The sequence below is a fragment of the Aythya marila genome, assembly GCF_965140915.1.
Source record: "Aythya marila genome assembly, chromosome: 6".
NCBI classification, from domain to species: Eukaryota; Metazoa; Chordata; class Aves; order Anseriformes; family Anatidae; genus Aythya; species Aythya marila.
Window position 1 is genome coordinate 216,418 of NC_139047.1, and position 12,692 is coordinate 229,109.

Here is a 12,692-nt window from a genome sequence, read left to right on the forward strand (position 1 = left end):
CATAAGTGAAGAAACTAATGAGTTGCAGACAAACTAGCATAGGAAGAGTTATTACATATGAAGTAATGGAAAGGGAGGAAAGCCTGTATTGTTTAGTGTAGGATGGGTTATTGCACAGGATCCTGACAAGAGAATGCTTTCAGTTTAGGGTAGGATGACTGTATGAAGTTGCTTCTAAGGAAACTGGTGCTGAGAGAATGTATAAGGTAACATTTCTATGGCTAGTCTCCATGTGGGTGTTATAACATACGTGTGTGTGTGTGTACAGTCTTCATGATAAAATAATTAATGCATGCGCTGCTGTATTTAAGGCTGCAGGATAACTCCTTTTAATATATTGTTGTCACCAAAATCCCATAGGTAAAGCAGAGGGTGTACTTAGGACGTGGAAAGAAACATGTATAAGTTGTCTTAACTCTTCTCTTTTTCTGCTACATTCATTGCATGAACTCCTAAGAGATTTAGCTACAAATGTACAAGGTATGGCTTTTTCCATTTTGTACATTTTTGTACATTTTTGTACAAGGTGACTTTTTCCAGGTCCTTAGACTCTGTGAGACAAGTAGGACTTAATTTTTTTCTCTGGAAAAAATTCACCTGACTTCAGCTTTACACAATTGCTCTGTGCAATGCAGTGAAAATGTTAGCTTTATAATCCTTTATTTTTAAAAAAAACCTGTGATATAAAAAAAACCTGTCTTTTCAGTTTCATATTTTCATTCACACTGCCCTAATTGTTTGGCTTTCAGCATGCTACCAAAATTTTGCACCTGCAAAGCACAATTTCAGTGTTATAATTATTGATAGAGGGCTTGGCAGCACAGATTTCTGGTGCTTTAAAAGGCACAGAGTAGATGGTCTAGGTCTTAGAATGACTTGGAGGCTTTTGGGGACAGATGGGATGTGTCTTTTCTTTATACCTTTTTTGACAGAAGCTGAAATTTATTTGACCCTTGTCACAAGAAACATCTCACCCTGTGGATGTATGGTATCATAAAAGTTTGAAAGAGTATTGTCAATCTTTGGCTTTACTGTGGAAGGGCTGCCTTACATCATTTCCATGTAACTTTCTTTGCTGCTTGTATCTGAAAAGCAATTCTTTTTAGCCTGGTTACCACTAGCGAGTCAAACTGGGCATGGAACTAATGTCTTAGCTGAGTGTTTTGCATGACTAAGGCTTGCAATCTAAATCCCACGTGTAGAATAAATATGTCAGTATTTGTATTTTAATGTTGGGATGTATGTCTGCTTAAGCTGGCAATTAAATTGCCTAGAAAGAGTCCCTCTTCCAACTCCACTTTTTATTAAAAACAAGGTTTGAACTGTTGGTTTAAATTAATAACTGTCAAGAGAATATTTTCTTTCTTTCTGTCATTGTCAGTTTTATACCTTGCAGAAGTTTGTGTTTCCCTCTGCCAGTTGTTATGGCCAGGACAGTTCTGACAGATTGAGTGTACCTGTTTCTAATACCAGGTTGTGGTCGTGGTTTTGATTTGTTGATGACAACAATTTTTGAATTTATTTTTGATGCCTTTATCAAAATGGCAGCATATGTGTGTATATTAAAGATGATTGCTATAGAATGTATTTATGTAGATGGATAGAATGGGATTGTAATGCTATCAGTGATGTGTTTATTATAATTATGCATATACTTTTAAATCAATACCAGAAGTAATCTATGAACTTTTTTCATATAAGCCTGTGGTTACCAAAATTGAACATTCTCACGTTTGCATTTCATACCTTCATTATAAAAACTAGTCTTGTTTCCTTTGGGGATCAAACCAGCCTAAGAGTCAATCCCTTTTCCAGTGTGGAAATCAGAGCATAACATAGCTATTTAATATAGTCTAGCATGCAATCCAATTGCAGCTGGATGAAAATACTTATGCTTATATTCGGAGCAAATAAGGAAGGAAATGCTCCTAGGAGAGTGTTTTGTGAAGCATATCAGTTAAGTACTAGCTTACGCCATTAAGTTTTCTGCTTTATTCTTCTTGTTCGAAAAAAATAATAATAATGTAGAACAGGTATTCTAAATATGTATATAAATCTCTTCGTATTGCCGTCATGAAGTGGTGAGTCCTGCTCTTACTATAAGGAACAGTATACAGGAGTCTAACATTTCTACTGTGTTATATTTTAATGTTTTATTTTGTATTATTCTGTTAAGGAATTCCATTCTACCTTCCCTACCACTTGCAATTAAGCTCTTTTAAGGCATGCAGTTCTTTTTTTTCCTTTGAATTGTGACAATGACTCCTATATGTTTAATCTAAGGTTAGAAGATATTTTTCACTATCATTATCCTCATTACTTGCCTCTTAAATGCTTTTCTGCCTGATACATATTTTCTTTCAGGATACTTGAATCAAATGTGGGCCAGTATTTCAAATAAGAGCATGCTATCAATTTTGTATGCTCTGCTTACATATTTTCAGAACTACTTTGCGCTGCTTCTGTGCTGTTAAAAACCTCTATTCCTTTTCTGGCAGCTTATAAATTCCTTAGCAGATGTTTTCATTAAGTGGTTGAATGTATTATCCAGTCTTTTTCCATTCAATCTTTTAAAACTCTGCATTCAGGAATAACTCAATGTGAGAAGTTCAAATTGCTTTCTGTTTTCTGCACTTGTCAACATGTTGCCCAGTTCCATTTCTCTAGAGTTTGTTTACAGTCTTGTAATGGGGTGGCGGGAGAGGGGAGGATGTTTCCCATGTAGTTCCAACCACTTTGTCATGACTTTTTCTTTCTTTTTCTTCCCAGAGTGTTAATTATATTAAACCAAGAGTTCTTATTATGAACTTAAGAACATTCTGGATCAAAGGAATAGAATGTTGATTTAGGTGAAAGATCCTTTCTTGCTGCTTTCCATGCTTTTTTTTTTTTTTTTTTTTTTTTTTACAGATGAAGCAGGGAAAAGTCTTTCTTTAAATACACCTCTTTCCATGTTCAGTAATGAATTGTAGATATGAGAAGGGTGTATACATAACTTGGAAGAACGAGCTGTATTGATACTTGTGTTTCTGTTCTTTCAGACCTACTGTCAGACAGTGAGGTTCTCTTGCAGGAGTGATAGTGGAGAGACATCATGGCACTTAAACCTTTGTTCTTATTGTTGACATTTCTCCCTTGTCCAGATTTTAAATGCGTAATACTCTTGTCATCGACTTTGAAGTCAGAATTTACAACTTTGTTATTCATTGTGCAGCTGTGACTCAGTTACATTACGTGAATTGTGACATCTAGTAAGTATATAATGGCAAAAAAGTAGACTTGTTCTTGAAATGTGTGTCCTGTTTATGTAACTGCATCCCACTGCACCCTTTGTTTGGAAGCCTAAAATCCTAGATCCTTTAAAATAAATAAATTAAACAACAACAAAGCCCCCAAACACTGCATACTTGAATAGTCACATCTTCTTAGTTGTCAACAATTACTAATATCTAACTGGTAGCACTTTTTTTTTTTTTTTTTTTTTTTTTTAAATCCCCACTGTAATAGCTTGTTATTTCTCTTTTGCCAGTATTGGCTCTGATTATTTGGCTAATTGTTTTTCTGCTGCAAATTGGTCTTGGTTAGTAATTTAAATGTAGCCTGCTAAGTAATAATAAAAGAGTACTGGCTTAAATACATTTTAAATGTAAGTGAAGCACATGCTCTCAGATGAGAAGTTGAATAAATCCTTTCTCATATATATATTGCTGTAGAGTTCAAAAATTCTTGGATAGTTACCCGAATTTAACATTTTATTGTTTCAGTAATGTATTACTGTAATACATTTTATTACAGATGTTGATATTTTCAAATAAAATAATAGAGAATGATAAATGAGTGGAGTCTTCAAAATGGAAAACCTGTGGTTTCATATTTTTAAATTATTTGTGCATACCATGAGCTAGTTTGGAGAATCCTTTCGCTTGGTAAAATTCTGTTTAGATCTCAACTTTAATTGGCAGAAGTACAATGCAAGGCTGTGACTTTCTTTGAGAGCAGCATTTTGTAGCTTTAATGTTAAATGTAAAGATTTCAGGTCTAATGATTCATCAGCTATATGTCTCATATTCTGCTATTTTTTACCAAATGAACCAGTTCAGTATAAGATGATGAAAGTGATTTTAAGTGCTCTTATGGGAATTTTTTCAGTAATTATTTTTTTTGTACTTGGTTTTAACATTGAGAGACTGTGCTCCCATCTAGAACTCTATTGTTCAGTGCTTTAATATGATTTTAAATTTGCTTGCTTGCTTGGTATTTAAGGAATCTGAACAATCAGTCCTTATGTCAAAATATTTGAGTATATTTAGTTATTGCTGCTACTAATAACTAAATTTGTTTAGTTATTATGGTTCCTGCATAAGAACTTTTGAGTGATAGTAGGGGAAAAAATAGTCTTTAAAATAAACATGAGAAATCTGTTATATGCCCTGTTTGCTTTGGGACAGACATGAACACTCTGTAAATGAAATTTGGTACTCTTAGTTGAGGCTGTTTCAGCTTTGAATAAATATGCACAGGATTTAATGTGTTGAACCAGTTTGTTTTAGAGAGACACCCCTGTGGTACCTGATGAATTTATTTTTCTCCGAAGGTTAATTGGGGCACAGCAAACCAGGCACTGAATGTAAGCAAGAGGTGTGCTTTACAGATGCTCATGTGAAAATCCCAGTGCAAGTCTGCATGTCAGCAGAGATAGTCACACAGTTGTTCTGCTTATGTTTCTCTCTAGACAGCGTCCAAGTATGTTGGGTGCAGCCTGGTGAAGTGTCTGCCGCTCCACCAGGGAGCTTTGGCTCCAGGGTGGGCACAGCCACTGGGCACTGAGCTTTTGGGAAGTGCTTACATAGGGAGTCAGTGCTGTAATCCATGTCCTGACTAACTTGAGTGTTTGTGCAAGTCCTTAAAAATGTTTGTAACATCCAGGTGGATAATTTGAAGGGAAGAGTTGACTTGTCCTAAAGCTGAACTAGGAAAGCAATTTTGGCTGAAATAGGTGTGGACTACTTCTGAAATGATACAGCAGAGCTGCTTGCCTACATCCTTTTTAAGCCACATGAGCAAAGCAGGCCTTAACTTCTGAAAAAGGCTTTCAGGAGGACTGCAAATGTACCCTTCGAGAAACAAATAGTTTGTGTTTACATTTTTCTGTAAATGTGGTGCAAGAGTGGCACTTAAGGTGCTTTACATCCTGGGATATAGTTTATGCTCTTGGTCTTTAATGTACGTGCTGACTAAAATATTCTGAAAGTATCAGAACAGCTAGCTGTATTTATATAGGCAGGAAATCTTCATTGAATGAAAGTGGATGGATCATACAGTAGAGTTGGCACAGAAAGATCTGTTGTGTAAAGCTGTTTTCCCTCATTCTCCTAAGGTAAGCAAATAGACAAAAAGCACTACACAATGTTCTTCAGGGATAAGTAAAATCTTACTCCATCATATACAATAAGACATTGCACTGGGTTTTGTTTCTGTCAGTATTCTTCCAGGACGTAGCACAAGCTCTGCCCTTCAGCAATGGCTTTTTAGACATCTGCTTTCCTATGCTGCAGTTACAGCCTTGATGCTGAAGCTGGCTTACACTAGAAGAGGTCCCAAAATGGAGTTTGCTTGAAGGTCAGATGCGTGGCCCAAACATTGGGACAGAAATATGTGGGATACTGGTGGGGAAGGTGGACTTTTCCTTTTCATGGTAGATAGCCGCTAGGTGACCTTAACTGTAATATGAAGTTGCACCTGAAGTTTGACACCAATGCAAATTCAATTTTTAACAAGTCAACTGTGAGTTGACTTGTTTGACCACAAGCTATACGTGGGTTTTCTGTAAGTTAATTTCTTAGGTGCTATGCCATTAGAATACTGTTTTTTACTTACTGTGATAGTAACATCAGAACGCTGAGAACATTTACAGTAAGGCTTTTCTGAATTGTTTTCTCACCTCTTGGAATTTTCATAGTTTCTTCAGATATGCCAGACAAAATTCTAACTCAAGAGAATTACAGACCATGGTGATTTTACCCTGCTGGGAAGCTAAAATCCAGCACAGCTGCTGTCTCACACCACCCCCATACCCCCTCCCCCCAAAAGAAGGGCAGGGGGAGAAAGTGCGCTTGAAAGAGGCGGGGGGGGGGGGGCGAAAGGCTCACGGGTTGAGATAAGGATAATTTAATTAAAGGGAAAAGAAGGAGTGTGTGTTTGTGGGGGAAAACAAACAAAGGCTGCATGGAAACACAGAGGGAAGAAAAACAACTAGTTTTCTCTACTTCCCATCAGTGAGTGGTATTTGGCCACGTCCTGGGAAGCAGGGCCTCAATACATGGAGAGGTTGTTTGGAAGGACAGGTGTCTTCATAACGAGAACCTCATTCCTCTTTCCTCCCTCTTATTGCTGGGTGTGACACCACGTGGTAGAGATGCATCCCTTTGGGTGGTTTGGGTCAGCTACCCTGGTGATGTCACCTCCCCACCTCTTGCCTACCCCCAGCCTGCTGGCTTTGTGGGGCTTTGGAAGGAGTCTTGGTGCTGCGCCAGCACTGCTCAGCAATAGACAACACTGGTGTGATACCAGTGCTGTTCTAGCTACAAGTGCAGAGCACAGTGACTTGTGGAAAACGGACTCCACAGCCAGTAAGATTGTAAAGTAGCTATGTTTATTCAGTGCTGGGCAGCACAGGGAGTAGCCCCACCCAAGTTGTGCGCACCTGATGCGGCAACTTGCCTTGTTTATATGCAGTAAAGAGTTACATATGATGAAGTTTCACAATATGCCTGTACATATTCATAACCGGTCCCTGTTTTGTATTAAAATTAGTTCTAAGGAGTCATTTACATAAACTCCTCCCATCTGTGCTTGTGCAGTGTATCCTGGTGGTGGTCGTCGGAGGTCATGGGGATGAAGATTGATGAGACTTCCTCGTCAACGCTAGTTGACCTCTTGTCTCTGTGCAGACTCAGTTGCTCCTTGGCTCTTGTCCATCCACAGGACCAGTTGCCACCAGTTTCTTAAGATAGGCTCACACTCTTATTAGCAGACTGACCTTGTTAAAGGGGCCCAAAGCTTCTTGCTTTAGTTAAATTAACTAAATACACCATGCACAATACACCATAGTTAGCAAAGACACTAAGTAGCATCTTAGTTTAATGCCATCAGCGCTCTATCTCTACTTGGCAAGATTCTCTTAACTCCCTTTCTCAACAGCACTGTATGGGCTGCTGCAGGGAAAGTTGAACACCATCCCAGCCAGACCCAGTACACCGATACTTCAAATTCATTCATTTCACTTATTTGTAGTGTTCTTCTGTTATTCCAAGCATCTAGATCTTTACTGGCCAGATACTTTTCTTTTCCTTGATAGCCTTGAGCACTTCGCTTCTGTAACAGTGAGCCTGCTCAGTATTCTCCTTGTGGTCTTGCTCTGAATGGTAGTGTTACAGGATTAAGAATACTTCTTACTTAAAACATACAATGCTACTTAGTCCTTAGTGTAGCTTTGTGTGCATTTTGCTCTCCTTTTGGAGCTGGGTTGTAGTTTCATACCTGTTGGTGTTCACTGGAGTGTAAAGAAGCGTGTGTGTATGGTTTTGGCTTGGTTTGTTTGTTTGTTTTTAAAGCATAATCTTAATTCCCTCTTGCAAGGCTTCTCTAAGGAAACAGTTAACTTCGCAGAGATCTGATATAATTTTTTGAAATTTATGCAGTGCTGGAGGAGAGTAGCAACATGACTCCAGATTTTAACAGGGTCTTCCAAATGGAAGTAATTGTTTGGAGGGTGAGGGTGGCCATGAGTTACAGCTGATGATCGTCTCTGATTTAAGAACAGTTATTTATTGCGTTGTATATGTAAAGCAGTTTGAACCCCCCACATTCCATTGTGAGGCTATGCAATTTTAAAAGATATATATCTTTTACTTAAATTTAATTCCCCAAACCCTGCAAATTGGTGAATAAAATATTTAATTTCAAGTAAGAGAATTTTTAGTCTGATGCTCCAGTCAGGTCTGTGTATATCTGTGCTGAGTCCTTTTGTTTACAGTGGAACACTGTACAGAAATAAAAGTTCCTTTGTCTGATTTGCTGCTATATAGCTGGTTCTTGCTCTGGGGCCAAGAAGACTTAGGTTCATATGCAGAAAAAGTGATTTCTAACTTTTTACTGCAGCTTTGAAAAGGTTCCACCTGGTTACTTCACGGGATCTATACCTTTGGTTTTGACACTGGAGATAGCAGGTTAGGTATGACTGAATGTTGTTCATTTACTTCACTTTCTTGATAGAGGTCTCCAGATACTGAAATACTTTAGTTTACTTAGGTTAGGCTCGCCTGTGTGCCATTTACCTTATGCTCAGCATGAAGGGATCTTGCTCCTGAATGTAGACAGTAGTGTAATGTATGAGTTTTTGCAAAGCCATTGGAATTTTTGGTTCTGTAACAAATATGTATTAACAATAATAGTAAGGAAGACTCTTTAATATATTCCAACTATGATTTGGACCTTTTTTTTTTTTTTTTTTTAACAGACATCTTCTCTGAAGTCAGCACATTGATTCGGCTAATTTTTTAGAAAACTTTTGTTTATCTTGCATCTTTCTTGCACTGTTTTTCATAAGAAATAATGCTTCAGTTTTCCTTTGTAGTAGTCGTGGAGTAGTATGTGTCAATAATACGTAAGGGCTTTCCATGTAGGAAAGACTTCCTTCTGGACTTGATACAGGCAATCCCTCCTTTTTTTTCCCTCTTAAAATACTGAGGGTTTGTTGTTGTTTTTGTATTTTTAACAGTAAATTGCTTTGTTATGGAAGGATCTAAATATATTTTTAGTGGATTTGATATATTTTACAGGTTAAGAGATATCCATACGTTACATTTGCTTTACTATATTTCTCCTTATTTGTGATCATGTGTTTCTTTTTATCTTTCAGAAAACAGGGCAGTATTTGAAGACTTGACAAATGCATCCCAGGCTGAAAAACTGCATTTCTCCTCTTCCTCCTTTAGAAAACTGACTTCTTTAAAGAGAGGTAAAGTTGCATGTTGCACTTCCTGTAGGTTTGTTTGTTTTTTTTTTTCTGGGCAAAGTGAACTGAATATGAACTTCTTCAGTAGCTTGTTTGGTAATGTTTTAAATTAACTTGTATATACGTCTCTTATTCTGATAACTGATATCTTTTCCTCCTTTGTTGAAAGCTATGTCTTCAGAAACCTTTGTTTGCAGAGAGCTGTTTAATTGTTTTTTGTTATATTAAAGTATTATTTACCAATATTTCGGCTACAGTAAGCCATCCATGTGCTACTTGAATTTAAATTAATCTAATGTTGTTACTTCTGAATCTGATATCTCTTAGGATATTTAAACATGCTTTAGAAATCTGAGGCAGATTCTTATACCCAATCTCAATGACTTGCTAGCTGCCAAGGGCCATACTAAATAGTATGTGTAGTCTCATTTGTACAAAGTTGTATGACATGAACTATAGCTTCCCAACACAATTTTAATATTGCATTTCAATTCTTTTTCCATTTATCAGGTGCTGACCTGGTCTTAAGTACAAATTTTCCTTTAGAAATCAAAAGAAAAATGTTCTTAGACCAGACAGGGAATTTCAATCATGTAGGCTGGCTATTTGAAATTCATCGCAGGACTTCCATGGTGTAACTTGTATACCAAGCCCATAACTTTTGTTTGAGCCTAAATAATTTTCAAAGCACACCTGAGAGAAAATTGTAAAAAGTAGATTTCATTTCATGTTTACTTGCCTTTTTCCTGTAAAATTTGCAACAAATTTTGCAAACAGTAGCACTTCAGATACTCTTCATGTTACTTGTATGTAGTTAATGAGTGAGTTTATGGAATTACAGATAGTAGTAATACCTTTTATCTTGTTATCATCTGTTTTTGGAAGTGTTTCTGTTTTTTCTGCATCCCAGGCTAAAAGGAAAGGTGACTGTATTAAAGGGGATAAAAGTTTTAATTATTATTTTATTTTTAAAAGGATGCTTTGAAGTTGTTAAACATTTGTAGTTTTTAGGAAAAAAGTGATAAAGATACCTGACAATGTGTGTTAGTTTTGTTACATATAACTTTTTTTTTTTTTTTTTTTTTTTTTTTAATAAAAAAAAAAGGGGTGGGGGCAAAAAAATGCAATCAAAGTATCTCTTAGAATAGGGTGTCCCCTTTTTGTCTTGTTTCTGTCTAGGTCGATGTTTAATTGCAGGTCCTGTCAAAACCAAACTTGTGATGAAACTGTAAGAGAATCACCGCCTTCTTGTGTCTAATATGTCTTTAAAAATCCCTTGTATTTTGCTGTCTCCTCCATTTACATCTTTTCAGGTCACTATTCTTGATTGCTTTCCTTTTTTGGGAAGGTTGCCCAAGAATTACATGTTGAGATCTGTGGCCAGATGAATTTAAAAGGCCTCAGAAAGTTCTGAGTAACAATTTCTCCAGCTCTCCTTTACCCTTTGGCTAGTAGATCAAAGCTCCTGTCTGAGAGTTAAGACAATAAATAGTTTTGAGCAAGGAAAATTATTTCAGTAATGCTATTTTTTTTCCATAGTTCTTAGCAGCAAGAAGTCCAGTAGTTTGGAGATCTAAGCTAAGTCCATCTGAATACCTAACAACTTCAATCCTGTTAAGATTTTTTTCAGTCACTTTATACTCAGGGTAAGAGCTTTAGTTCAATCTCTTCAGTGTGACCCATAAGCAACTGTTGAAAGGAGGCTCTTTATTGCACACAATGCTCAAAACCCTGTTAAGTTACTTGTATGATTGGCTGTATATAAATCTGTAGTGAAGTTAACTATATGATTAGGAATGTAACGCAGTGTTTAAAAAACAAAACAAACAAAAGACCATGCTAGGTCATATATACACACAAGATAGTTTTCTTCCAAAATACAGAGGTTGTACATTGTATCTTTTTTTTTTTTTTTTTTTTTTTTTGCTAACCTTCATCTTTTTGCTCTTTTCTTTTGTATCTTGAAGAAGGCTCTTCTTATTTCTTCATGTAAATCTTTTGTAAGCTATCAGAATTTTTAAGGTGTATGTATACTTTGTCAGAAATGCAGTAGTGAAAGTAATCTAAAGGAGTTGGGAGAACTCTTTTATTATTTAACTGGGATAGTCAAATAAATCACCCCGCAAAGAATGTTGGAAGGGATTTTTGTGTACTGAGTGTATGATGATGTTGTTACAGGTCATTTTTCTTCATCTTTTCAGTTTGCTGCTTGTTAGGTCTGAAGGTCTTCATGATGCTGCTGTAAGCTGATACAAGTATTACAACAGCTCTTCCTAGTATTCCTGCCAACACACACACATGCACACCCTCCTGTACAAGACACTGTGAAGGTTGTAGAAGAGGCAAAGGCATGCTTCTGTTTTTAAATGTCTTCTGCCTCTCCTGTAGTTAGAACAGATTTTGCTAGATTTTTCACTTTTTCCTGAGTGAAATAGCATAATGCTGTTGCTGCAAACTGAAGAAATTGATTTTTAACTTTCAAACAAATTATACTTAAATGTGGTTTGGACCCACTGTTTAATTTTTTGAGATCTTATATATCATTAGGACACGCTTGCCATTTATGACAGGTCTCTCAACAGGTGGTGGTATTACTTTGAGTGCAGGTTTTGGTATCTTATATTTGAATGTGTTCTTTTAACGAGAGAAGCTATGCAAAGGAAGTGAAGCCTGAGAAGATAAGGATGAGACTGAATTGATTTGAAAGCTTGCAGGCAATTTGTGAGAATTCAAAAGATGTTACAATATTATCATTGTATTATAAAACGGAAAATAACACTAACAATTGTCCTTTGAAGTTTCTTTTTGTTTGCATATTTCTGAGCATTCCAGTGTATTTTTAGAAGGGCTAAATTTTGAAGCGTTTCTTTTAAGCTGCACAATTCTTTTAAGAACAAGCTTTAAGGAGTAAAGTTCTGCTATTAGGATTTCTAATAACTGGTATTATGAAACCGCTTTGCTTTGAGGTGTATGTAGAACTGTCATTACAATGTTTTTTGTGGTTTGTTCCATGATGTTATTTATTTTGCTCCACTTGTCTTTTCTTTGTGCTGTATTTGGTAAGGGAGCAAGAATATATGATGCATTTGCCTTAAATAATGTACATTTTGACCTGAAGCACCGCGTCCTTCGCTTTCTGCCTCCCTCATTCATATGCAGTAGTTTTGAAAAAGAGTATGAAGAGAGAATGGTTTGGTCATTGTTAGAACTGGGACAAGCTGTCAGAAATGCAACTTTTCTTGTTGTTGGATATTATATAAATGTACTGTGAAATTGTTGATAGCTTCTCATTGAGGTAGGATTTTACAAAACTAAGTTTTTCTGCCAGAAGTCTTCTTTACTTTCTTTTCTCTCTTCTAAAGGTAAGAGAGAAGCTATAGAAGTAAGAAAATGTTAGGATCAGAACGAGGTGTGGTGGAAGAATGGCTGTCAGAATTCAAGGTGAGCTCAGAAGATGAATGATAGCTGTACCATTAGTAACATTTTAAATATTATATTTCAAGTTTTTATAATGAATGAAGCTTGCAAAGCTCTATGTAAATACATCAACTGGTACCTAATATATGATGCATAGTTCTAATAGCAGTTGATTTATATTAGTTGTTCTTGTAGCACCAAACATTTGTCTTCTATAACAATGTGATTTTTAAAACATATCTTACTTTGTAGATCAAGT

At 36.3% G+C, this 12,692-nt stretch overlaps 1 protein-coding gene across 6 annotated transcripts in view; it reads left to right on the forward strand.

Moving 5' to 3' along the window:
• HYCC2 (hyccin PI4KA lipid kinase complex subunit 2) overlaps nt 1-12,692 on the forward strand; it is a 59,481-nt gene that overhangs the window by 13,190 nt on the left and 33,599 nt on the right. For all 6 annotated transcript variants that reach the window (XM_082763090.1, XM_082763089.1, XM_082763091.1 and 3 more), the window contains 2 exons: nt 8,921-9,019; nt 12,379-12,457. In XM_082763090.1, the coding sequence (XP_082619216.1) occupies nt 12,407-12,457 (51 nt within the window). In that variant the 5' untranslated portion in view covers nt 8,921-9,019; nt 12,379-12,406. The remainder of the gene's footprint in view (nt 1-8,920; nt 9,020-12,378; nt 12,458-12,692) is intronic.